At 43.9% G+C, this 26,595-nt stretch overlaps 3 protein-coding genes and 1 long non-coding RNA gene across 9 annotated transcripts in view; 3 read left to right on the top strand and 1 right to left on the bottom strand.

The window, feature by feature from the left end:
• Positions 1-4,225, top strand: part of LOC310675631 (uncharacterized protein) — a 136,517-nt gene extending 132,292 nt beyond the window's left edge. For all 4 annotated transcript variants that reach the window (XM_083436594.1, XM_083436595.1, XM_083436596.1 and 1 more), the window contains exon 3: positions 2,335-4,225. In XM_083436594.1, the coding sequence (XP_083292720.1) occupies positions 2,335-3,779 (1,445 nt within the window). In that variant the 3' untranslated portion in view covers positions 3,780-4,225. The remainder of the gene's footprint in view (positions 1-2,334) is intronic.
• The window catches only part of LOC310675545 (uncharacterized protein), a 288,356-nt gene extending 263,316 nt beyond the window's left edge, over positions 1-25,040 (top strand). For all 3 annotated transcript variants that reach the window (XM_083436372.1, XM_083436370.1, XM_083436371.1), the window contains exons 4-5: positions 17,706-17,832; positions 23,071-25,040. In XM_083436372.1, coding sequence (XP_083292498.1) covers positions 17,706-17,832; positions 23,071-24,665 — 1,722 coding nt within the window. In that variant the 3' untranslated portion in view covers positions 24,666-25,040. The remainder of the gene's footprint in view (positions 1-17,705; positions 17,833-23,070) is intronic.
• The window catches only part of HPX (hemopexin), a 512,404-nt gene that overhangs the window by 446,545 nt on the left and 39,264 nt on the right, over positions 1-26,595 (top strand). The window lies entirely within an intron of this gene.
• LOC310675858 overlaps positions 22,634-26,595 on the bottom strand; it is a 36,317-nt gene continuing 32,355 nt past the window's right edge. The window contains exons 3-4 of the long non-coding RNA XR_014510251.1: positions 24,562-25,858; positions 22,634-24,142 (exon numbers count right to left, since the gene is read on the bottom strand). This is a non-coding gene — a long non-coding RNA (uncharacterized lncRNA). The remainder of the gene's footprint in view (positions 24,143-24,561; positions 25,859-26,595) is intronic.

The following is a 26,595-nucleotide window of genomic DNA, read 5'->3' on the forward strand; positions in this document are numbered from 1 at the left end:
CATGACACCAGTCAAGCTTGCAAAAATGTATCATATGCCTGATAACAAATGCTGGAAATGTAAAGAAGCAGAAGGTACCTTTTTTCACCTTTGGTGGACGTGCCCAAGGATTAAGGTTTTCTGGGAAATGATTTATAATGAATTGAAAAAAATATTTAAATACACATTCAGAAAGACCCCAGAAGCCTTTCTCCTGGGTATGGTAAACCAACAGGTTCAAGTGAAGGACAGAACTTTTTTTATGTACGCTACAACAGCAGCAAGAATACTCATCGCGCAATACTGGAAGACGCAAGATCTACCCACGCTGGAAGAATGGCAAATGAAGCTCATCGACTATATGGAACTTGCAGAAATGACCGGCAGAATCAGAGACCAGGGAGAAGAGATGGTGAAGGAAGACTGGAGGAAATTTAAAGACTATTTACAGAAGCATTATAAAATTACGAACGTTTGAGGCTATCAGATTGAATGTAAAAGAATGTTATTATAAAAATGACAATGTTAAAGAAAGTATATTTAATAAGACATAGGGAAATGTAAGGATAAATAAGACAATAATATTAATCTGAACCAAAGATACGCCAGAGGGAAAGAGTTTACTACCAGAATATAAGACCTAGAATACAGAGTGGGAAGGCATGGGGAAGTCGCAGACCTAAGTTAATGCTGAAGAATACAATGATACAATATTTGTTTTTAATTCTTTTATTCTTACCGTTTTCATTTTTCTTTTTGTCTTTGTACAATGTATGTATTGTTTTTCTTTTGCTTTTTTCCTTTTGATGTGTTTGTCGATTTGTTCTTTTTTTGTTTATTGAATGTGGAAAATAAAATATTATTTAAAAAAAAAAAAAAAGAGCTTATCGGAAGAGGTCAATCGAATAGGATATAAATCAGGGGTTGGCAAGCCTTACCCCGTCTGGGCCACTTCACTCCCACAAACCGGATCCGTGGGTAAGATTGTGCGCATGAGTGTGATCTCTCCCGTCTGCATCTCTGCAGAAGTGATTACCAGCGCCGCAGAAGTGAGTCCCTGTGCTGCGCTGCGCCGGTTTAGCGCAGCACATGGGAACTTGCTGAGCAGATGGCTCGGTTCGGGGGGCGGCTTGTGGGCCGCTTTTGGCCTATGGGTCACAAATTGCCAACCCCTGATGCAAATCTCTGATTCTTCTCGCATATTTCATGTCATCACTGCCAAGCAGGGAGATTTGCGTCTCATCACTCCAAATAGCACAGTCCCATTGTTCTGCTGTCCAGTTAACATGGGTTTTAGCCCAGTTTAATCTTTTCAACCTTTGCTGGAGAGATAACAATGGCTTTTTCCTTAGAATTCTAGCATTTAGACCAGTCCTTGCACTCAGCTTCACCTTCCATTGCCCCATGTCATCTTGTAGACACCCAGATGATTTTCTTCTGTCACATGGGCACAGTCTCTCCATTCTTCGATTGCTGTTGTGCACCTTTGCCTGACTTTACCAGTCTGATTTTGTAGTAACTGAGTCTCCTTATACCTCTTCAAAAATTTGGAAAGGCCAGCTTCTGTTACATTTTCCCCAATCTTGCTTCTAATTTCTCCATAACTATAGCCTTGTTCACCTAATAGTAATATTTTACATTGCTTTATGGTTGACCAGTCAACTCTTTGTGCCATTTTAAATTTTTTATCATGTTCTGCAAACTCGCTAAATGAAAGAACACAAAAGAACCAACAACAACTTGATAGCAATCACATAAAACACTGACAAAACAAAATTTAAAAAATCCTTCCAGTAGCACCTTAGAGACCAACAAAGTTTGTTGTTGGTATGAGCTTTTGTGTGCATGCACCCTTCTTCAAATACCAGCTGCTACCAATAACAAACTTAGTTGCTCTCTAAGCTGCTACTGGAAGGAATTTTTTTATTTTGTTTCGGCTAAGGAAGATCAGCACGGCTACCTACCTGTAACACTGACAAAAGTCAACCTAAGCAAGTTTGCTTCCTTTTCCTGGTTATTTGGCTATGACTTTTTAATTTAATACAGATAATTGAACAAAGTTTGTTGCATTACATTCTTGATTAAATTATCTTTCCATTGATAAATAATTTCACAATATTACTCCAAAAGAAGTGGTGTGATGAGCCATCAAACCTCTGAAATACACTTTCCCCCAAAGGCTTCTACAATTTTGGCCACTACTGTATATCAAAAAAGCAACATTCAACAACCATTAGAATCTAATAATAAATATGTTGGTTAATGACAAGCAACAAAGGTAATGAACACACACCGAACTCCCTTCAGTTCTTCATTTGTTCCTGAGGCTCTAATCCCTTTTTGCCTCCATTGCAGATTCAGATGAATTGGAAATCGAGAACAAGGGTGACCACGACAAAATCTCCAGAGAGGAGAAGCCACAGAAAAATTTGGAGTGTGGAGACAGTCACAGCTCCCACTCCACTTCCCAACAAAGAAATCTCATTGGAAAGAAACCCTATCAGTGCGTGGAATGTGGAAAGAGCTTCAGGCAGAGCTCCCATCTCACTTCCCATCACAGAATTCATACAGGGGAGAAACCCTATGAGTGTGTGGAATGTGGAAAGAGCTTCAGCATGAGCGGTAATCTCACATCCCATCAAAGAATTCATACAGGGGAGAAACCCTATCAGTGTGTGGAATGTGGAAAGAGCTTCAGTCAGAGCGCCAATCTCACTTTCCATCACAGAATTCATACAGGGGAGAAACCCTATGAGTGTGTGGAATGTGGAAAGAGCTTCAGTCATAGTGCGTCTCTCGCCTCCCATCAAAGAATTCATACAGAGGAGAAACCCTATCAGTGTGTGGAATGTGGAAAGAGCTTCAGTCAGAGCGCCAATCTCACTTTCCATCACAGAATTCATACAGGGGAGAAACCCTATCAGTGTGCGGAATGTGGAAAGAGCTTCACTGATAGATCCTCTCTCACTTCCCATCACAGAATTCATACAGGGGAGAAACCCTATCAGTGTGCGGAATGTGGAAAGAGCTTCACTGATAAATCCTCTCTCACTTCCCATCGAAGAATTCATACAGGGGAGAAACCATATCAATGTGTGGAATGCGGGAAGAGCTTCACTGATTGCTCCACTTTCACTTCCCATCTAAAAATTCATACAGGGGAGAAACCCTATCAGTGCATGGAATGTGGAAAGAGCTTCAGTAAGACCTCCAATCTCACTTCCCATCAGAGAATTCATACAGGGGAGAAACCCTATCAGTGTGTGGAATGTGGAAAGAGCTTCAGGAAGAACGCCCATCTCACTTCCCATCACAGAATTCATACAGGGGAGAAACCCTATCAGTGCATGGAATGTGGAAAGAACTTCACTGATAGCTCCTCTCTCACTTCCCATCACAGAATTCATACAGGGGAAAAACCCTATCAGTGTGTGGAATGTGGAAAGAGCTTCAGTACGAGCTCCTCTCTCACTTCCCATCGAAGAATTCATACAGGGGAGAAACCATATCAGTGTGTGGAATGTGGAAAGAACTTCACTGATAGCTCCTCTCTCACTTCCCATCAAAAAATTCATACAGGGGAGAAACCCTATCAGTGTGTGGAATGTGGAAAGAGCTTCAGTACGAACTCCTGTCTCACTTCCCATCACAGAATTCATACAGGGGAGAAACCCTATCAGTGTGGGGAATGTGGAAAGAGCTTCAGTCACAGCTCTGCTTTCACTAAGCATCAGAGAATTCATACAGGGGAGAAACCCTATCAGTGTGTGGAATGTGGAGAGAGCTTTAGTCGGAGTTAGTCTCTCACTTCCCATCAAAGAATCCATACAAAGGTTGGAAAAACCGTTATACAGCTTTAGGAAGCAGGCAAATCAGCACCTTTTAAACCAGGCCTTTGGATGATTGACATGTAATGTCCTTTTAAAACGTGGTGGGGAGGGGGGTTACAGATGTGTATTGTGTTTTTATATTGTGCTTTTATGTTGTAACTGTCCTTAGACCTGTGGGTGAAGGGATTAGGAGCCTACCCTTAGAGGCCGAGGGGTCTTTGCTCCCCAATAATATATTTGAAGGGGCCACCACCCCCAGTTGGTAGGCATCGCCATTCCAATGGCATGCATGCATCATGTGATTGATTGTGCTAGGCGGGCCTTACCTGGCCCCCCACCAATATTTTATTCAATTCAGCACCACTGGGTCGAGTATTCTACAAATTAAATAAAGACATAAATCGCCTTCCTTTGCACATGTTCCAGCTTGTCAATATCCTTATTTATTATCATTTTTAATATTTATGTGCCCTTCATCTGAAGATTTCACAATATAAACGTACTAGATGAAAGCATGGCTTTCTCAAAAACAAGTCAAGTCAGAGAAATCTCTCCTCCCCTTTTTTTGGATGGAGTTACAAACTTTGCTGATCACGGGACAGCTGTTAAAATAGTGCATCTTGATTTCAGTAAGGCTATTGACAAAGTCCCCCCATGAAATATTTACGTGGAAGCTGGTAATATGTGAGCTGAATGAGGTAACTGTTAGGTGGATTTGACGGACCGAACCCAAAGAGGACTCCTTCATGGTTCCTCCTCATCCTGGGGAAAAATGACAAGAGGGGTGCTGCAGGGTTCTGTCCTGGGCCCGTTGTTGTTCAGCGTCTTTAAAAATTACTTGGATGAAGGAACTGAGGGGATGCTCATCATATTTGCAGACAACACCAAACGGGGAGCAGAGGCCAATGTGGCAGAAGGCCGAATCAGATCAAGGGCAGGAATAGCACCACTTTATTCTGCCTTGGTCAGACCCCACCTTGAATACTGTGTTCAATTCTGGGCACCACAAGTTAAGTATCTTAAATAATGGTTGCCTGGAGAAATCAAAAGGTGGGGAAATACAATCCATATTCCTTTTATAACATGTGGCCAATGTTTATTGACTACATGTATTTTTAATACTGTTGTAGGAATCCACCCAGCACTCAGTAATTGTTATTAAACATTAAATATGGGGTGCTTAAGCACTACCTGCCCCCCCTCCTGATCTCTCAGAGCGAAAATACCTCTGTGGGCGGGATCGACAAATAGGATAGCTTGAAGAACACACCAGCCCTGTGTGTACCTAGAGAGAACCACTGTATATATAGGGATAGTAAGTTGTGATGGCAGTGAGTTTCGCATGAGTGCAGTTCATTTATAAAGTTGGTTTTATTCCAAGAAAAGAACAGATTACCAGGAGCTCCTCTCCCGTGAGCTGGTTGCCATTACGATGATGACTCAACTAAGTTCTCAGTGTCACGTTTCATCCTACAAATGCAACGTGGGAGGAACCTTCTCTTCATACTCTGTGATGAATCACATCCTTTTTCCTGTAACCCCCCATGCTCTTGAATACTCGAAGGCTGGCCAGCCATGTCTGAGAGGCTATCTGTGGAGTTTGGCCTTTCACTTACATTCTGGGAGAGTGTTTCCATGACAACCTCCTCTCTCTTTGCTCTGGGCCATCTTCCAACCCTGGCAACTGCTTAGAATCAGAAGCTTCCTGTATCCTGACATCAGTGTTTATATAGAGAAGAAATAAAAATGTCAACTAATACCAAGAAAGGACAGCCAAACCCAACACTCCTTACTTTAACGGCAAGATGCCACTCCGTAGTGTTTGAGCTTATTGTGGTTTTTAAAAAAGAATAAGCAGAGTAAAAAGAATAAGACTTTGAAAGGGAGGAGCTGCCGAGCTGCCTGCTGCTGCCTGCATACTAAAAATTTTGTGGACTGTGACTGGGTGACTTGACCTTGACACTTTGGAATAGTTATGGCTAATGGGGTAGATAAACCTGAGAAAAGCCAAGTTAAAGACAAAAGAGGCTCCAAAGACCAACTTTTGAACAGTCAGTGATGCATATGTTAACAGAAATAAGATGTTAAAGGAACCCAGCAGAATGTACAGGAGCTAAAACAAGAATTTACAGACTTGAAATCAGTTTTCAAGAGGTCAGGGAAGTTGCTGGTCACGGAAAAAAGACTGATGGAATTGGAAACAGTGAGAGTGATGTGGAGAGGACCCAACAGGAGGCGCTTAATGCAATTGCCTTCTTAGAGATGAAGGAGCGTGGGAACCAACTGGGAGTGAGAGGCACACCTCAATTGGAACAAGATAATCTTAAGGATTGGCTAATTGAGGAGTTTGCAGCCTGCTGGGATCTGGAAAAAGACGAGTTAAGTTCCTGGATTGAGATGGCCTATAGGTTTGGGCCTAAGAAAGATTCAAAAGTGGTATATGACTGTATACTGGTTTTCAAGACAAAGGAACAGAGAGACAGGATTTTGAGCCTACATTACAAAAAAAGGTCTGAAGATAAAAGACAAGCCAATTGTTTTGTTCAAGGAGATTCCAAAACACTTTTTGAATTTAAGGAACAACTACGCGGACCTGGCAGGAGCTCTGAGAAGGAAGAATATCTTCTTCAGGTGGGAGTTCCCAGAGGGCCTCTCCTTCAGATTTTAAGGAAGGGAACTAAGAATTAAGACTCATGTCACCAGATTACATAGAAAGGTACTTCAGAATAAGAGACTTGGACAGGAATTCATTTCATCGGACAACGTGAAGAAAAGAGGAGTGGTCTTATATTAAAGAAAAATGGAATCCTAAAATGTTGTTTAAAGATGAGGAGGTGAGATATATTGCAGTAGAAGTCAAGGCACAAGGCGAGAAATATTTGCTCGTGGGAATTCATGCACCAAATGATGGCAAAGCGGAATTTTTTAAGAATCTGGTAACAAGACTTCTGGATTATATGGATTACAAATTGATTTTGATGGGAGATTTGAATGGTGTCGCATCAACGCTTATGGATAGAACACAGAGACAGAAAGTTATGAATTCTGGCAGACTACCAAAGGTCTTTTTTGAAATGGTGGACAACTTTGATCTGTCAGACATATGGAGAGTGAGAAATCCAACTGAAAAAGCCTTCACATTCTATTCCGATGCAAATCAATCATTCTCAAGAAGTGACTATTTAATGGATATCCAGAGACATTGTTCCCAGAGTAACAAAGTTGAAATATGCCCAAAGACTTGCTCTGAGATGCAAGGAAAGCGGTGATGAGAGGATTCCTCATACAACAAAATTCGATTAAGAAAAAGATACAGAATGAAAAAATAGATAACATTTTATCTCAATTAAAAGATAAAGAGAAGAATTTGAGATGTAACCCAAAGAACCTGCAGATCCAAAAGGAAATTAAAGCTTTACAGATTCAGTATTCCCAGATTATAAACCAGGAAATAGAATGGACAATAAGGATGATGAGACAAAGGAATTTTGAATCTGCAAATAAATGTGGAAAACTGCCTGCTTGCTCTTCTAAAAAAGAGACAGAAACAAAGTACTATTACTAATATTGTATCAGAAGGAAAGTCTGTGGAGAACCCTGCAGAGATAAGAAGATGCTTTCAGAAGTATTATAAACAGCTGTATAAAAGTGGAAATGAAGATAAAGATAAAATTGAGCAATTTAAATGGATTGCAAAAAAAATCCCTAAAATAAAAAGATCCTGCTTAATGGATTGATTACAAGACAAGAGGTTGAGAATGAAATAAATCAGATGCAGCTAGCAAAGCACCAGGGCCAGATGGTTTGTCAGCAAAGTACTATAAGACCCTGAAAGACTGGGTTATTCAGCCATTGATGGACGTATGCAACAAGATATTAAGAGGGGACAAAGCACCTGAAACCTGGAAAGAAGCTTTTATAGCCGTGATACCAAAACCAGATCAAGATAGGTCCAATGTGAAAAATTATAGACCAATCTCACTACTCAAAGTGGATTACAAAATTTTTGCCAACATTTTTGCCAATAGGTTGAAGAAGGTGCTGACAGATTATATTCACAAGGATCAGGCAGGATTTCTGCCTGGGAGACATATGAAAGGTTGGGTGTTAAAAAAAACCTCTAAAGCAATGTTCATGTTTATTGATGCTGAGAAGGCCTTTGATAATGTTTCATGGAGTTTTATGAAAAGTATTGAGGTGGGACAAGAATTATTAAATGGTATTAATGCCATTTAATACCTAAAATTATAGTTAATAATGTGGTTTCAGAAGAAATTAGAATTGTGAAAGGAACCAGGCAAGGGTGCCCAATTTCCCCTCTGCTTTTTATTTCGGTCCTGGAGGTTTTGTGAAATATACTAAGAAAAGAGGAGGAGGTTAAAGGAATAACAGTAGGCTCTAAATAATCTAAGTTAAAAGCCTTTGCTGATGATCTGGTGTTAACTTTAGAAGACCCGGACTCCAGTGCAGTGAAAGCACTGGAGCTGATTCAGGAGTTCAGACAAGTAGCAGGATTCAAGTTAAATAAAAGCAAAATCAAAGTGTTGGGGGGGGGGATTTAGATAATGAGGAGAGTAAAATCCTGGAAAATAGGCCTTGTTTTTGTGCAGAAAGTGAAATATTTGGGTGTGAATTTATCAGTGAAAAATTTGAATTTATATAAAGATAATTATGAGAAACTATGGAATGAAATTAAGAGAGAACTTGAGATCTGGTCAAATTTAAAATTGTCATTAATGGGCCGAATATCAGTGGTTAAGATGAACGTATTGCCAAAGATGTTTTTATTCCAAGCTTTACCAATTATTGACATTTTAAAGAATGGCAGAAAGCATTGTCTAAATTTATCTGGCAGGGGAAAACCCCCAGAATTAAATATAAAATATTAACAGATGCAAGAGAGGGGGGGGGATTTTCCCTGCCAGATTTTAAGATTTATTTTGAGGCAGCTGCTTTCTGCTGGATTAAGGCATGGATTCAAATAGATAATGCTGATGTGTTAGATTTGGAAGGATTTGACAATGTATTTGGTTGGCATGCATACTTATGGGATGACAAGATATTGGCTCATAAAGGTTTTAAAAATAATGTAATTAGAAAATCTTTATATAATGTATGGATAAGATATAAAGCTCTCTTGGAAAGGAAAACACCAAGATGGTTTTCACCAATGGAAGCAAACACACAGAAAAAGTTGAATATGGAGAGTAAATGGTTGAAATATGCTGATTTACTAGTGAAAGATAAGAATTTAAATTAAGACCATTTGATAAAATGAAAGATAAATTGGATGGATGGTTACAATGTTATCAGATTAAGGAACTATATAAACTTGATAAGAAAAATGGTTTTGCAACAGAAAAATCTAAATTGGAAACGGAATTGTTAGATACCAATGTTAAAAATCTCTCTAATATGTATAATTTGTTGTTAGAATGGCATACAAAGGACGAACAAGTTAAATCTGTGATGATAGATTGGGCAAGAGATGTTGGACACAATATAATGTTGGCAGATTGGGAAAGGCTGTGGAAGAAAGGGGTTAAGTTTACTGCATGTGCTGTATTAAAAGAAAATAGTATGAAAATGCTGTATAGATGGTACTTAACCCTAGTGAAATTAGCAAAGATGTATCATACAAATGATAACTTGTGTTGGAAATGCAAAGGAAAAGGAGGTGCTTTCTATCATATGTGGTGGATGTGTCCTAAGGTGAAAGACTTTTCGGAAAAGATATATAATGAGTTGAAAAAAATGTTGAAAAATACATTTATTAAAAAACCAGAAGCCTTTCTACTTGGAATAAGAGGACTGGAATTGCCCAAAAAAGATGTTAGACTGTTTTTGTTTGGCGCTACAGTGGCAAGACTTTTATTAGCCAAAAATTGGAAATCGCAAGAGATACCAACAATAGAAGAATGGCAGATGAAGATGTTGAACTTTTTGGAGCCGGCCGGCCTGACTGGAAGTATCCGTGACCAGAAAGGAGACACAAGAGGACTGGAAGAAATTTAAAGACTATTTAGCTAAATATTGTAATATAAGATAAAGAGAAATTTCTTGGAAGTAATAATTAAGCTTAGGAGTAGAATAAGCATATGTTGTTAATAAACATTAAGGATTAGAATATTGATAAAGGAGAAGTTGTTAGTAAATGAAAGAAGTTAATATTATTAGAAATATGAATTTGGAGAATTGCTAAACAGGTGATATAATGAAATTCAGGTAGAGGGGATTCAAGGAAGTCAGTTATCAATGAAATGAAACTAGGATTTGGAAGCAGAAATTCTTCGTTATGTGTTTTTCTTTGTTTTTGTGTATTGTAATGTTTTTCTTTTTTCTTGTTTCTTTTTTATGTGATAAATGTGAAAACCAATACAAAATTTGGGGCAGGGGCAGGGGCAGGGGAGAAAGAGAAGGACAGGAAAGTCCAGGAGGATAATAAAAGAAGTAGAGTTTTCCACAACTGTATTATTGTACTTAAGCGCAGTTCCATATTTGATGTTGATATTTGAATTTGTGTCTGATAAAAATTCATGAATTTGAACATTATGTCGTGGAACATCAATGGTTTGAACAATAAGGTAAAAAGGAATAAAAGTGAGCGTATCTTAAGAAAGAAAAATTGGGATGTCATTGGTCTCCAGGAAACACATATAGCAAAGAAACATGACAGAGTTTTGATAGATAAGAAATTAGGAACAGAATACATAGCTTCAGATGTTTCCAAAAAGAGAGGAATAGTTATATATATAAAAACCAAAAGATAGATGCAAAAATCCTACTGAAAGATGACGAAGGAAGAATATTAGGAATACAATTGACAAAAGGCAGAGAAGAAATAATTTTGGTGGGGGTATACGCAGGGCCGTCTTAAGCATATCTGGCGCGATGGTGCAAAGATCCCTCCGTCGCCCCTCCCCCCATTCCCCAGAGTTCATTACCTTTTTTAAGGGGGAGGGAACCCCAAAGTTGTTGACTTTTTAAGGAAAGGTTCCCCAGAATTCCAGAGTTGTTGACCTTTTTTTAGACTTACACATTATTTCTGCTTGGGAAAGGAAAACAGGAAACATAAACTTCTTTAGTTACTCATTAATTAACAATGCACTTATATATACAACACCTCCACGTTTTGTTTTTTTAAGACAGGAACAGGAGCTCACCTCATCCGATCAGCAAGTCCTAGGCTCTGTGGTTTAACCCACAGCGCCACCCGCGTCCCGTGTGTTAATATATGCATGTGTAAAAGAGAGAAAAATCTATAAGCAAGTGGTGCTATGCAGCAAGAACTAGCTAATGTGATCTGCACAGAAAACAACAGAATTAGGAAGCATCATTGTTTTAAACAAAAGCCAAAGATCCAGAAGGAATTGTCAGCTGGTATAGCAGTGCAACACTTCAGGCCATTTTTTGGCACAAAGAGGACAGGTCAGTGTGACTTTTTCATTCTAAGCACTAGCAGGGCTTTTGTTGCACTGCCCACTGTGATCCAAGCCAATTTTGCTTGTGTTACTTTTACCCACAATAATTCTAAAGTACACACGCAATATCAGATTGCAGAACTAGCTGGAACCTATCCAAGGGAAAGCATATTATTGTTCAGAGGTGCTTTCCTTTCGCAAGAGATTAAAGGAAAAGAAACACAGGGGGGAAAGAATCATCTTACATACCATATTTTTCGCTCCATAGGGCACACCTAGTTTTCAGAGGGGGAAATCAAGGGGAAAAATATGACCCCCCCCCTGCAGCTCTGGGAGCAGCAGACAGGCTGCAGGCAGCCTGTGCTCTTCTCCCAGTCCTTCCTGCTTTTGCGGGAGGTGGGGGAATTCCCCCATCTCCCGCAAAAGCCCACAAGAGCCACACACCCTTTAAGGAACGCACGGCTCCTGCTGGCTTTTCTACGAGGTGGGAGAAGGGACTGATGCGGCCGGTCAGTCCCTTCTCCCTCCTGGGGAAAAGCCTGCAAGAGCGCACAGAGCTTGTGTGCGGCTCCTGGGGGCTTTCCCCGTCTGCCACCCCGCTGCATTCGCTCCATAGGACGCACACACATTTTCTCTTGCTTTTTAGGAGGGAAAAGGTGCGTCCTATAGAGCAAAAAATACGGTGAATTATATGAGATAGTTCTCTGTTAAAGCACCTGATAGGATATACTAGTGGTGGCTTATTGTCTTCCGTTACTGGCAGTGGTGAGGGTTTCAGACAGGGGACATTCCCAGCTCTACCTGAAGATATTGAGGATTGAACCTGGGATCGATCTACTGCATGCAAAGCAATCGAAATCGAAAGCACTCTCTTCACAGCATAACAAGCTGTTGACGTAAGGTCCTGGCTTACATCCTTTGTAAGCCCTTCCCCCTCAAGCTCGAGACACAGAAGGTTAACCCTTCACTGCACCCAACAGTCTTAAATTGTCCAAGCGAAATGGCCTAACTTTGTTGGGATACTGCTGGGGAGACGGAGGCATCAGGCAGGCCCCCAGCTTGCTCCGGACGATCACTGGTCTCCCATGGAACAGCATCAATCAGTTAGCGACATGAGCCTCAGTTATGCTCCAAGACCCGTGTATAAATCATCTGTCAGCAGAGTGTATAAATCATCCACAATGAAAGAGGCGGACAGAGAAATATGTGCAAGCATAATTTACAGCATTTATTCAGCGTAGTCCAGGAACAAAGGAAACCATGGCTGCTTCCCTTTGTGTCCAGCGAAAAAGCCGTAACACAAAAGCTACATAGGACGGAAGTTGCCAGCAGTGCTGGGAGTAAACAGGCATGTAAACAGGCATGTGACACACAAACGCCATGCCTGTACCCTTTTAAGGTGGAGTGGAACTATATCCTAACAAGCCTAACCTGGCACAAAAATGAGGAAAAATTGCTGAACTTCGATACACCTCAGTCAGCAAAGCATGAGACTCTTAACCTCCAGGTTGTGGCTTCAATCTTGGGCAAAAGACTCCTGCATTGCAGGGGGGTGGACTAGATGGCCCTGGTGGTTCCCTTCCATCTCTGTGAAGGGTTCTGCTCTTCTGTTGTATCTGAAGGGCTGTTCACAGGGAAGATGGAGCGATGCTTGTGCTGTGATTCCTGCACTGGAGGAGGTTGGTCTAGAGGACCCTCGAGGGTCCCTTCCAACCATCCAGTTCTGAGGTCCTATGGTTCAAATACTCATGGGATGGGATGTGCCCTGCCAAACCACTCTGTAGCCCAAGCCCCATTCACCAGGCGAGACCCGGTGAGCCGAAGGAGCGCTGCGCAGTGGCAACGGAGCTGCCCAGGAGACAGTTTGGGGAGAGAGAGAGTCAGAGGGGTTGGAGGGAGGGAGAAGTGGCTCTGACCTGAGTGGATCATCCGCTCTGAGGAGAATATCTATGGAGCCAGAGGAAGGAGCCTCACGGCTGAGATGGGGAGACCATGTTGAGGGTCTGAAGGGAGTATTCAGACGGGAGAAGCTGGAGGGAGAAGCTGTGGGAAGACTCTCTTCTGGGGTCTCCTTCCAGTCAGGAGGAGAGAGATCTTCTAGGAAGAGGAGATTCCCAAGTCCGTGGCAAGGGCTGAGAGGATCCCCTGGGTCTGGCATACAAAGGAAAATACCTCAGGGGAACCCAGGAAAAGTGGCCCCTCGCTGTGAAGGAAGCTGGGCTGTGTCAAAAGTACCTCACGGAAAGACCCCTCATAACTAAGGGAGGGGATGAGAGAGAAGCCGCAGAAAGAGTGTTCAGCCTTTCACCACCTATTCTGGAAACCTGAACATCTCCCTGAAGTGCAGCAACTGAATTGGAGTTAAGCTGTGCCTGCAGAACCGTGTTGAATCCTGAGACATTTAGCTGAAGTAATAAGTTAACTTCTACCTGAAAGAACACATCTCCTGTCTTCACTTTGTTTCACCATTCTCTTTTTTGTAAATAAAACTTTCCTTGTCTCGTTATCTCCTGCCAGAGACTCCCTGGATCGCAGTTTCCCTCACACAAGACGCCTGGATTTAATTTGGGACAATTAGCAGGGAGACTCTGCTGCGCAGGGGACACCGGACTGACTAGCAGGACATGCGAAAAGGATCTCTGGGTCTGGGTGGATCCCAAGCTCCACCTGAGTACACTGTTTAATGCAGCCGCAAAGAAGGCAAATGTTCTTCTCGCCTGCATCCCCAGAAGTGCATCGTGTCCAGATGAAGGGAGGTCCGAGTCCTGCTCTCTTCTGCCTTGGTCAGAATCCACAGCTGGAATCCTGTGCAAAATTCCGGCTGCCGTGATTCCAGTTCTTAAATTTGGTTTGCTTAGGGAATATCTATCCCTTTTGATCTAGCAGAGCTTTGAAGTAGCCTCAGAAGCTGCCTTCTGCTGAGCCCGACCAAGGGCTCCCTCTAGCTCTGCATTGTCCACACTGACTGGCAGCAGCTCCCCCCAGTTTCAGGCAGGGGTCTCATCCAGCCCTTGCGGGAGATGCCAGGGGCTGACCCGGGGACATTCTGCATGCCAAGCAGATGCTCTTGGTTCCCCATATTTCACTAGCCTTTCAACGTTATTCTGTTAGCCACCGTGGAGATTCCACCTGCCTCTTTCGAAAGGAGAAAACTCACCTGATTAAGGAATTTGAGGTGATGCATCATTTGTATACTTTTCTTGAGTTCTATGTTTTCAGTGTCCCTGAGATCTCTTGATGAAGGGCGGTATATCAATTCAATTAACAACAACAATAACAATTATTATTATTATTTATTCATTCATTTATACCCCATCCATCTGGCTGGGCTTCCCAAGCCACTCTGGCCGGCTTCCAACAAAATATTAAAATACAATAGTCCATCAAATATTAAAAGCTTCCCTAAACATAACAACCATCCATTTTTAGTCCACTGAATTAGAAATTCAGCATTTCTGGGAGGGGAAATTGCATACTATTGAGTGTTTGCCTAGCAACATGCTTAAGAAAGTTCATGATGAGAATAGGATTTATTTATTATGAGCTTCGCTTGGTTCCTCCTTGGCAGCCAGTGCCATTGTTTCAGCAGGGCTAGAACTCAGGACCCGCTGCCTTGAGGGACATCTAAGAGCAGTTGGGCAGGGGAAAGGTCTCCCTTGGGAGGTGGTGGACTCTCCTTCCTTGGAGGTTTCTAAGCAGAGATCGGACGGCCATCTGCCATGGATGCTTTAGCTGAGATTCCTGCCTTGCTGGGGGTGGGAGTGGATGACCCTGGGATCAGGGCCGTATCTAGCGGGGGGCAAGGAAGTCCCCCACCAGGGGCATAGGCGCCCCCCTCCCCGCAAAATCGGCTTTAAAACGGTGCCATGAATATGTCAATCTATGGGTGTGGGGGGGGGAGAGGGGGCGTGTCCCCCCGAAGAGAAGCTGCTCTGGTCCAGCGGGGGGAGGGAGCGGATTGGGGGGTGGGAGGCAGTTTCACAGGCTCCACACTCCGCCCCAGTTGCTCCCCGTCTCTGGATCTCCACTCCCCCCTTTCTGCGCTCCAGCAATTCAAGCTGAATTGAGAGACTGGCCGGGATCTGCTCAGGGGCGCAGCGTGTCGGTCAGGTTGTGCAAAGCGAAAGAGGGCTGAGCTGGGGGACTCGGCTTGGCAAGGGTTAAAGGGAACCGAGCTGCCTTCCTAGAGAGGACAGGAAGGGGGGGCAGGTCCTCCAGAGCCAAGGCCCCTCCCTCCCCAGTCCTTTCCTGCCTCGGTGGCTCTCCCGGGATCTGGTGAGTCTCCTCTCTGGGATCTGGTGAGTCTCCTCTCTCTCTGGGATCTGGTGAGTCTCCTCTCTCTCTGGGATCTCGTGAGTCTCCTCTCTCTCTGGGATCTGGTGAGTCTCCTCTATCTCTGGGATCTAGTGGGGGTCCCAGGGCTGCAGCAGGGGAGGGGGTCTGGGGGGCCTGATCTGCTCCTGCAGGGGGGGGACCCCCAAGTCAGGGAGGAGAGGGTCAGGGGTGCAAAGACCCCCCCCCCCATATGCTCCTGCTACCCAGAGGAGGAAGGAGCCCCGGGGCTGAGAGCCAGAGCTTTTTGCCAGACTCCCCAGGAGGAAGGTCAGGGAAGGAGAGAGCGCATGCCGGGAAGGGGGGGGGACCCCAAGTCAGGGAGGGGCTGGGTCTGCCACGCTCTCCTTCCTGCAGAGCAGAGGATCCCAAACTCATTTGACCCTCCGCCCCCCCTCAGAAAAAATCTCCCTTCTTCAAACAAAGGAGTCCCTAGGACTTTGACCCTCTGTGACGTCTCTCAGCATCACTGCACAACAAATGGTTTTCCAAAGCTGGACGAGGAGGTGGACTAGACACCCCCCCCCCCAAAAAAAAAACCCCACGGGGAGGAAGGAAGGAAAGGTGGGAGAGGAAGGAGAGGAGTAAAGAGAGGGATCCCAGCCCAGAGTCTGGCTGCTGCATTGGGGACCAGTTTCCCAGTGTCTCCCAGGGCAGCTCCCCACGGAGGCCACTGCAGCAATCCCCTCGCACCCAGAGCAGGGCATCCCAGGACCACATCCTCTCTGGCCCAAAGGGGTTGTTGCTGGCAAAGCAGCCGGAAATGGGCGCTGCTACTCCCTGAGCCTCCAGGGACCTTGGCATCAATGGCTGGGGGGGGGGGTTAAGCTATATAAAATAATAATAATAATAATAATAACAACAACAACAACCTGCCAAAGGAAATGTCCTTGGCCCTCAGGGGGTTGACTAGATACATTCCTGGCCCTCGGAGCAAAGAAAAAGGGACCCCACCCCAGGAGTCTGTCTGGAGAGCGGCAGAGAGACCAAGTGCAAGAAAAGGAGACAGAAGCAGGGGAGTGGGGGGGGAGAGCAACTCATGAGGACCCCCAGGTTTGGACCCCCACTAGAGCCAGGCATCCATTTTCCACAAGATGCAAATGAAAAAGAAAGTGAAACCCAGGCTCCTTCTGGCCTCTTCTTATAGTCAGCATGAGCTTGACAGAAGAGATGACAGAACCACTTTAACCCAGCTGTACTCAGCTTCTCTGAAGGAGTAACAGAAAGATCAGGAACCTTCTGCTTGTTTCTTTTACGCAGAGAAGCTTCTGGAACCCTCTTGAATGAATTAGTATAGGAAATATCAATATTAGATCCATGCTTTCTGCACTAAGAAATGCAAACTGACAGACCCTCCGGGAATGAGCTGCTCTTCTCATTCGGCCTGAAACTCAGCCAAGTCTGTGAATATCGTGTTCTTGCTGATAAAGAGTTAACTCCAGCTGTGAATTGTGGGATTTCCTGCGCAGATAACTCTGTGACACCAGCCTTCTGAATATTGCCAGTAGGATTCATCTGTAGTTGCAGTTTTCATGGAATCCTAGAGTTGAAAGGGACCCCAAGGGTCATCAAGTCCCACCCCCTGCATTGCAGGAATCTCAGCTAGATCATCCAAGACAGATGGCCATCCAAACTAGGCTTCTTGTATTTCTGTATTGATCACTGAATGCTAAAATAGGCTTCTAAGCGGTGGACAGACAAGAACAAATAGAGGCCAGGATTCTCCTAGCCAGACCCATCTGCTGCAAAATGGGGCCTGCCCCCCACTCCTCCCCCTCTCCATGCCCCCATGAACCTTGAATTTGGCTCTAGGGCACTGGGAGGGAACCTCCCCAGAACAACTCACGAGGAGAGGAGAAAGTGGATCCTTCCATCGGGGAAACTGGAATCCTTGCGTAGGCAGAATAATGTGGAAAACACAAGGTGGAGTACCAACTATTTGCACAAAGACGAATACCCACAGTTAAAATGCAGAATAAAAGATATCAATTAAAGCGTTAAAATAAGCATCCAGAATTAAAATGTGCAGCAAAGCCATCCTATTGAAATAACACTGCAATTAAGAGGAAGGAAACAACAGAGCATTGTGTAGCAGATCATATTTCTGCTGTCTCAGAGGAGGACATTTGCCTTTTTCTTTTAGGGTCCAGTGCGATTTGAAGACGTTTCTGTTTGTTTCACGGATGAGGAGTGGGAGTTGCTGGATCCTGACCAGAGAGCTCTGCATAAGGACGTCATGGAGGAGAATCGTGGGATCGTGGCCTCTCTTGGTAAGGCTCCCTGTGGGATCGTCCTATCTGCCTGGAAATTCAAAAAACACCTCTACGTGACAAACCTCATACATTTCCACAGAGCTCAACAGCGCCGCCTATCACGCATGGGAACCTAACACCCCCACAATAAACCTTGAACAGCAAATTCCAGTTTTTTCTGTGAACCATCTTCCTCCAGTTCTGCCTTTTTATACCATGGTTGGGCTTGTCTGAACTGCCCAGGCATCTTAAATAATAATAATAATAATAATAATAATAATAATAATAATAATAAATTTTATTTATATCCCGCCCTCCCCAGCCGAAGCCGGGCTCAGGGCGGCTAACAACAATAAAACAGTACAAACAACACTCTAAAATCATTCATTATAAAATTAATTAATTCAAGCCACTGGCAACCATTGGGCCAGAGCTCTGCGAAGATTGCCGATGGAGGGAGTCAGGCTGTGCCCTGGCCAAAGGCTTGGTGGAACAGTTCTGTCTTGCAGGCCCTGCGGAAGGATGTCAAGTCCCGCAGGGCCCTGGTCTCTTGCGACAGAGTGTTCCACCAGATCGGAGCCACGGCCGAAAAAGCCCTGGCTCTAGTTGAGGCCAGCCTAAATTCTCTGTGGCCTGGGACCTTCAAGATGTTTTTATTTGAAGACCGTAAGTTTCTCTGTGGGGCATACCAGGAGAGGCGGTCCCGTAGGTACGAGGGTCCTAGGCCGTATAGGGCTTTAAAGGTTAAAACCAGCACCTTAAACCTGATCCTGTACTCCACCGGGAGCCAGTGCAGCTGGTATAGCACTGGGTGAATTCACAGCGAAGACCCCGTAAGGAGTCTCGCTGCAGCATTCTGCACCCGCTGGAGTTTCTGGGTCAGTCTCAAGGGCAGCCCCACGTAGAGCGAGTTACAATAATCCAGTCTGGAGGTGACCGTTGCGTGGATCACAGTGGCTAGGTCAGGGCGAGAGAGGTAAGGAGCCAACTGCTTAGCTTGGCGGAGATGGAAAAATGCCGCCTTTGTTGTAGCAGCAATCTGCGCCTACATGGGAAGGGAGGTGTCGAAGATTACACCCAAACTCTTAACGGACGGTGCTGGCACTAATTGCGCCCCCGCAAGAGATGGGAGTTGCCCCCCCAATCCCATATCGTCCCGTCCCAGCCACAGGACCTCTGTCTTCGAAGGATTTAGCTTCAACCGGCTCGTACATAACCATCCAGCCACAGCTTCCAAACATCTGGTCAGTGTGTCTGGGGCCGAGTCAGGATGGCCATCCATCAACAGATAGAGTTGGGTGTCATCAGCATACTGATGGCAACCCAGCCCAAAACTCCGGACAAGCTGGGCGAGGGGGCGCATAAAGATGTTGAAAAGCATCGGAGAGAGTATCGCACCCTGAGGTACTCCACACACCAAGGAGTGGCGCGATGACAATTCCCCCCCAAGCGCCACCCTCTGTCCCCGACCAGAGAGAAACGAGCGCAGCCATTGAAGGGCTGTGCCCTGGATCCCCACGTCGGCATGGTGGTGGTCCAGAAGTTCGTGATCGACCATGTCAAAAGCTGCTGACAGATCTAGAAGAATCAGCAGCCCCGACCCACCTCGATCCAGTTGTCTACGAAGATCATCTGTTAGGGCAACCAGAGCCATCTCGGTCCCATGACCAGCGCGGAAGCCGGACTGGAATGGATCGAGAGCCGATGTTTCATCCAGAAACCCACCAAGCTGTTCAGCAACCGCTCTCTCAATCACCTTACCCAGGAACGGAAGATTCGAAACCGGGCGGTAATTGGATAGATCTAAAGGATCTAATGATGTTTTCTTTAAGAGCGGGCGCACCACTGCCTCCTTCAATTCTCCTGGGAATGTCCCCGTGCCAAGGGATGAATTGCTGATATCCCCCAGGAGGGCGATATCAATGTCAGCTTCAGTGTTGGTATCTGAAGAAGTGTGCATGCACACGAAAGCTCATACTAATAACAAACTCAGTTGGTCTCTAAGGTGCTACTGGAAGGACTTTTTTTTAATTTAGCTTCAGAGTTGTGCAGAAAGATAAGTAGCTTCTGTCAAGTTTTCTGTTTTCGTTTTTGCTGCTGTCAGTCTTGGGTTGACCAGAGAGACGACTGACATTGGAGATGGAGGGGGTGCCATGACTGGGCCAAACAAAATCCATCCCAGAGAAGAGCCAGGCTTATTGAATCTCAGGTAGTAGTAGCAGTGATAATAATAATAATAATAGTAGTAGTAGTAGTAGTAATTTTTATTTTTACTCTGCCCATCTGGCTGGGTTGTCCCAGCTGCTCTGGGCGGCTTCCAACACTTATATAAACCAGAAACATTAATCATAACAATCTGTCCCCATATAAAAAGTACATTAACTTTAAAATGAACAACTTACCTAACACCCCCAAAATAAACCTTGAGCAGCAAATTACACTTTTTTCTTATATATATAATTTTTAAAATTATTCTCCATTGAATATTGTACATTCGTATCATCATTATCCGCTATACCACCCTGGCTCTTTGGAGCCTCAACTTCCTTCCCTGCCGCCTCAGATTTCGAAATTAACATTTATATCATTGCAATTTGTACATTTTCCAGTTCTTATTACACTCATTACAGAATGGCTCAAAATTTAAATATAGAAAGGTAGAAAATTTCTCATTACAAGTCTTCAGACAACCCAGCAAGTGATGTTAATTGCTTACAATAATCTTTCAGATATCGTATAAATTTACTCCAACCCTTTTGGAATCCTTAATCGTGCTGGTTTCGAATTTTTCCTGTCAGTGTCACCAAATATGCAAAGTCCATCATTTTCATCTGCCAGTCTTCTAACAGAAATTCTCACCATGTCAATTAATACTGAGTTTGGGAACCTTTAGCTTTAATTACAACGCTTACAACGCTTTCCCATGGAGTGAAGCAGGTTTTTTAGTTCTGCAGCTGTAATAATGTGAAACCTCTATTAATTTTGCCTCTGTTAATTGGGCTTTATTGCTGGGTTGCGTCTGACTAACAAGTTTCTTTAGTCGGCTCCAAAGATTTTTGATTGGGTTAAGGTGTGGGCTATTCCCAGGCCATTCCAGCAGTAGAATATGATTATCTTGAAACCACCTTTTGCACAAAGCAGCAACATGACATGGAGCTGAATCCTGTGGAAATATAAAATAAAAATAAATCAGTAAATATTTATATAAATATATCTAAATGCTTCATTATCTGGGGAAAGATCTCATGTGGAACTCTTAAGTTTGGCCTCAAGTATTTCATTTATGTATTTTGGAGCATTTATATTCCGTTTTATGACACAAATTCTGCCCACACCTTTTGCTGTCATACAACCCCAGATCATCACACTATCTGGGTGTTTCACGGTCAGTGTAATACAAGTAGGATATGTTGGGTGTAGTGAAGGGTTAACCTTCTGTGCCTCGAGACTGAGGGGACGGGCTTACGAGGGAAGTAAGCCAGGATGTGACGAAAGCAGCTTGGAATGCTGTGTGAGTTCAGTGGAAATCGAAAGCAGCAGTTTTGCTGTTGCGTAGCTGCAAGCAGAGTCAGAAAATGCAGCTCCAGTCAGATGGGATTTGACTTTGTAAATGCTTGCTTTTTGTGACAATAAAGAGACTTTAGAACAGAAGCAAGGTTTTGAGAAGTTCTCTTTCAATCACACGCTCTGCTGTGCTACTTTGCTAATTGCTTTACGACCTGCAGAGGCTCGCAGGGGAAGCGTGCTGGACGCCGAAGAAGAAAGCAATAAATCTACCGAAGAGCTTATCGGAAGAGGTCAATCGAATAGGATATAAATCAGGGGTTGGCAAGCCTTACCCCGTCTGGGCCACTTCACTCCCACAAACCGGATCCGTGGGTAAGATTGTGCGCATGAGTGTGATCTCTCCCGTCTGCATCTCTGCAGAAGTGATTACCAGCGCCGCAGAAGTGAGTCCCTGTGCTACGCTGCGCCGGTTTAGCGCAGCACATGGGAACTTGCTGAGCAGATGGCTCGGTTCGGGGGGCGGCTTGTGGGCCGCTTTTGGCCTATGGGTCACAAATTGCCAACCCCTGATGCAAATCTCTGATTCTTCTCGCATATTTCATGTCATCACTGCCAAGCAGGGAGATTTGCGTCTCATCACTCCAAATAGCACAGTCCCATTGTTCTGCTGTCCAGTTAACATGGGTTTTAGCCCAGTTTAATCTTTTCAACCTTTGCTGGAGAGATAACAATGGCTTTTTCCTTAGAATTCTAGCATTTAGACCAGTCCTTGCACTCAGCTTCACCTTCCATTGCCGCATGTCATCTTGTAGACACCCAGATGATTTTCTTCTGTCACGTGGGCACAGTCTCTCCATTCTTCGATTGCTGTTGTGCACCTTTGCCTGACTTTACCAGTCTGATTTTGTAGTAACTGAGTCTCCTTATACCTCTTCAAAAATTTGGAAAGGCCAGCTTCTGTTACATTTTCCCCAATCTTGCTTCTAATTTCTCCATAACTATAACCTTGTTCACTTAATAGTACTATTTTACATTGCTTTATGGTTGACCAGTCAACTCTTTGTGCCATTTTAAATTTTTTATCATGTTCTGCAAACTCGCTAAATGAAAGAACACAAAAGAACCAACAACAACTTGATAGCAATCACATAAAACACTGACAAAACAAAATTTAAAAAATCCTTCCAGTAGCACCTTAGAGACCAACAAAGTTTGTTATTGGTATGAGCTTTTGTGTGCATGCACCCTTCTTCAGATACCAGCTCCTACCAATAACAAACTTAGTTGCTCTCTAAGCTGCTACTGGAAGGAATTTTTTTATTTTGTTTCGGCTAAGGAAGATCAACACGGCTACCTACCTGTAACACTGACAAAAGTCAACCTAAGCAAGTTTGCTTCCTTTTTCTGGTTATTTGGCTATGACTTTTTAATTTAATACAGATAATTGAACAAAGTTTGTTGCATTACATTCTTGATTAAATTATCTTTCCATTGATAAATAATTTCACAATATTACTCCAAAAGAAGTGCTGTTATGAGCCATCAAACCTCTGAAATACACTTTCCCCCAAAGGCTTCTACAATTTTGGCCACTACTGTATATCAAAAAAGCAACATTCAACAACCATTAGAATCTAATAATAAATATGTTGGTTAATGACAAGCAACAAAGGTAATGAACACACACCGAACTCCCTTCAGCTCTTCATTTGTTCCTGAGGCTCTAATCCCTTTTTGCCTCCATTGCAGATTCAGATGAATTGGAAATCGAGAAGAAGGGTGACCACAACAAAATCTCCAGAGAGGAGAAGCCACAGAAAAATTTGGAGTGTGGAGACAGCTGCAGTCACAGCTCCCACTCCACTTCCCAACAAAGAAATCTCATTGGAAAGAAACCCTATCAGTGCATGGAATGTGGAAAGAGCTTCAGGCAGAGCTCCCATCTCACTTCCCATCACAGAATTCATACAGGGGAGAAACCCTATGAGTGTGTGGAATGTGGAAAGAGCTTCAGCATGAGCGGTAATCTCACATCCCATCAAAGAATTCATACAGGGGAGAAACCCTATCAGTGTGTGGAATGTGGAAAGAGCTTCAGTCAGAGCGCCAATCTCACTTTCCATCACAGAATTCATACAGGGGAGAAACCCTATGAGTGTGTGGAATGTGGAAAGAGCTTCAGTCATAGTGCATCTCTCACCTCCCATCAAAGAATTCATACAGAGGAGAAACCCTATCAGTGTGTGGAATGTGGAAAGAGCTTCAGTCATAGTGCATCTCTCACTTCCCATCACAAAATTCATACAGGGGAGAAACCCTATCAGTGTGCGGAATGTGGAAAGAGCTTCACTGATAGATCCTCTCTCACTTCCCATCACAGAATTCATACAGGGGAGAAACCCTATCAGTGTGCGGAATGTGGAAAGAGCTTCACTGATAGATCCTCTCTCACTTCCCATCGAAGAATTCATACAGGGGAGAAACCATATCAATGTGTGGAATGCGGGAAGAGCTTCACTGATTGCTCCACTTTCACTTCCCATCTAAAAATTCATACAGGGGAGAAACCCTATCAGTGCATGGAATGTGGAAAGAGCTTCAGTAAGACCTCCAATCTCACTTCCCATCAGAGAATTCATACAGGGGAGAAACCCTATCAGTGTGTGGAATGTGGAAAGAGCTTCAGTCGGAGCTCCCATCTCACTTCCCATCACAAAATTCATACAGGGGAGAAACCCTATCAGTGCATGGAATGTGGAAAGAGCTTCAGTACGAACTCCTATCTCACTTCCCATCACAGAATTCATACAGGGGAGAAACCCTATCAGTGCATGGAATGTGGAAAGAACTTCACTGATAGCTCCTCTCTCACTTCCCATCACAGAATTCATACAGGGGAAAAACCATATCAGTGTGTGGAATGTGGAAAGAACTTCACTGATAGCTCCTCTCTCACTTCCCATCGAAGAATTCATACAGGGGAGAAACCATATCAGTGTGTGGAATGTGGAAAGAACTTCACTGATAGCTCCTCTCTCACTTCCCATAAAAAAATTCATACAGGGGAGAAACCCTATCAGTGTGTGGAATGTGGAAAGAGCTTCAGTACGAACTCCTGTCTCACTTCCCATCACAGAATTCATACAGGGGAGAAACCCTATCAGTGTGTGGAATGTGGAAAGAGCTTCAGTCACAGCTCTGCTTTCACTAAGCATCAGAGAATTCATACAGGGGAGAAACCCTATCAGTGTGTGGAATGTGGAAAGAGCTTTAGTCGGAGTTACTCTCTCACTTCCCATCAAAGAATCCATACAAATGTTGAAAAAACCATTATACAGCTTTAGGAAGCAGGCAAATCAGCACCTTTTAAACCAGGCCTTTGGATGATTGACATGTAATGTCCTTTTAAAACGTGGTGGGGAGGGGGGGTTACAGATGTGTATTGTGTTTTTATATTGTGCTTTTATGTTGTAACCATCCCTAGACCTGTGGGTGAAGGGATTAGGAGCCTACCCTTAGAGGCCGAGGGGTCTTTGCTCCCCAATAATATATTTGAAGGGGCCACCCCCCCAGTTGGTAGGCATCGCCATTCCAATGGCATGCATGCATCATGTGATTGATTGTGCAAGTCAGACCTTACCTGGCCCCCACCAATATTTTATTCAATTCAGCACCACTGGGTCGAGTATTCTACAAATTAAATAAAGACATAAATCGCCTTCCTTTGCACATGTTCCAGCTTGTCAATATCCTTATTTATTATCATTTTTAATATTTATGTGCCCTTCATCTGAAGATTTCACAATATAAACGTACTAGATGAAAGCATGGCTTTCTCAAAAGCAAGTAAAGCCAGAGAAATCTCTCCTCCCCTTTTTTTGGATGGAGTTACAAACTTTGTTGATCAGGGGAGAGCTGTGGAAATAGTGCGTCTTGATTTCAGTAAGGCTATTGACAAAGTCCCCCCATGAAATATTTACGTGGAAGCTGGTAATATGTGAGCTGAACGAGGTAACTGTTAGGTGGATTTGACTGACCAAACCCAAAGAGGACTTCTTCATGGTTCCTCCTCATCCTGGGGAAAAGTGACAAGAGGGGTGCTGCAGGGTTCTGTCCTGGGCCCGTTGTTGTTCAACGTCTTTAAAAATTACTTGGATGAAGGAACTGAGGGGGTGCTCATCCCATTTGCGGAGGACACCCAAACGGGGAGCGGATGCCAATGTGGCAGAAGGCCGAATCAGATCAAGGGCAGGAATAGCACCACTTTATTCTGCCTTGGTCAGGCCCCACCTAGGATACTGTGGTCAGTTATGGGCACCACAAGTTAAGTATCTTAAATATTGGTTGCCTGGAGAAATCAAAAGGTGGGGGAACACAATCCATATTCCTTCTATAACATGTGGCCAATGTTTATTGAATACATGTATTTTTAATACTGTTGTAGGAATCCACCCAGCACTCAGTAATTGTTATTAAACATTAAATATGGGGTGCTTAAGCACTACCCGCCCCCCCATCTCTCAGAGCGAAAATACCCCTGTAGGAAAATGGTTGTTTATATATATTGGAAGGAAAGAAGTTTCTTACTGGACAAAGCAAGAGGCTGCTTGGGGCATGAACAACGCGTGGACAGTTCATGCCAATGTAGCGATTGGTCCCTGTAACATGATCTTAGGGGGCGTGATGTACTGTACATTCTTTGTCTGCTAGCTGATAGATTGTTAGAGAACACTTCTGCTGAAAGCTTCAATAAAGGTGGGCAGCAGCTTTTGAGCTGTGTGAGAGAGCCCTTAAAAATCCAGCTTGGTGTGTGAGATTCTTTACAAGCTAACTTGGTGAAAAACTGCCTCATCCCAGAGAAGACGAGCTGGTTTCTCGTCATTTGGTGCCCCGTGCGACTGACTTCGGACTTCACGTTGCTTCTTCTCAGCGCTCACCTACGCCCTGCAAGGGTTCCAGACGCGTCCTTCATCCTCTTCGGATCCCAGGTGAGAGCTCCCTTACGTTCTACTGTCATGGGGCAGTCCCTTTCACCACCACAAAAGAAATTTTTTGATGAACTTAAGTTTCTTCTTGCCAGCAACAATCTTGTTGTGAATGATGCTGATCTCCGAGCCTTAATTGAAGCACTTGACACCCATTTTCCATGGTACCCCCAAGATGGGACATGGAATTTGAAGGATTGGGAGAAAATAGGACATTTTTTTCAAAATCACCCTCAGACTGATGTCAGAATTTTACATGCTTGGTGCTGTGTTTACAAGGCTATGTCTT

Source organism: Podarcis tiliguerta (genome assembly GCF_965153285.1).
Source record: "Podarcis tiliguerta genome assembly, chromosome: 4".
Lineage (NCBI taxonomy): Eukaryota > Metazoa > Chordata > Lepidosauria > Squamata > Lacertidae > Podarcis > Podarcis tiliguerta.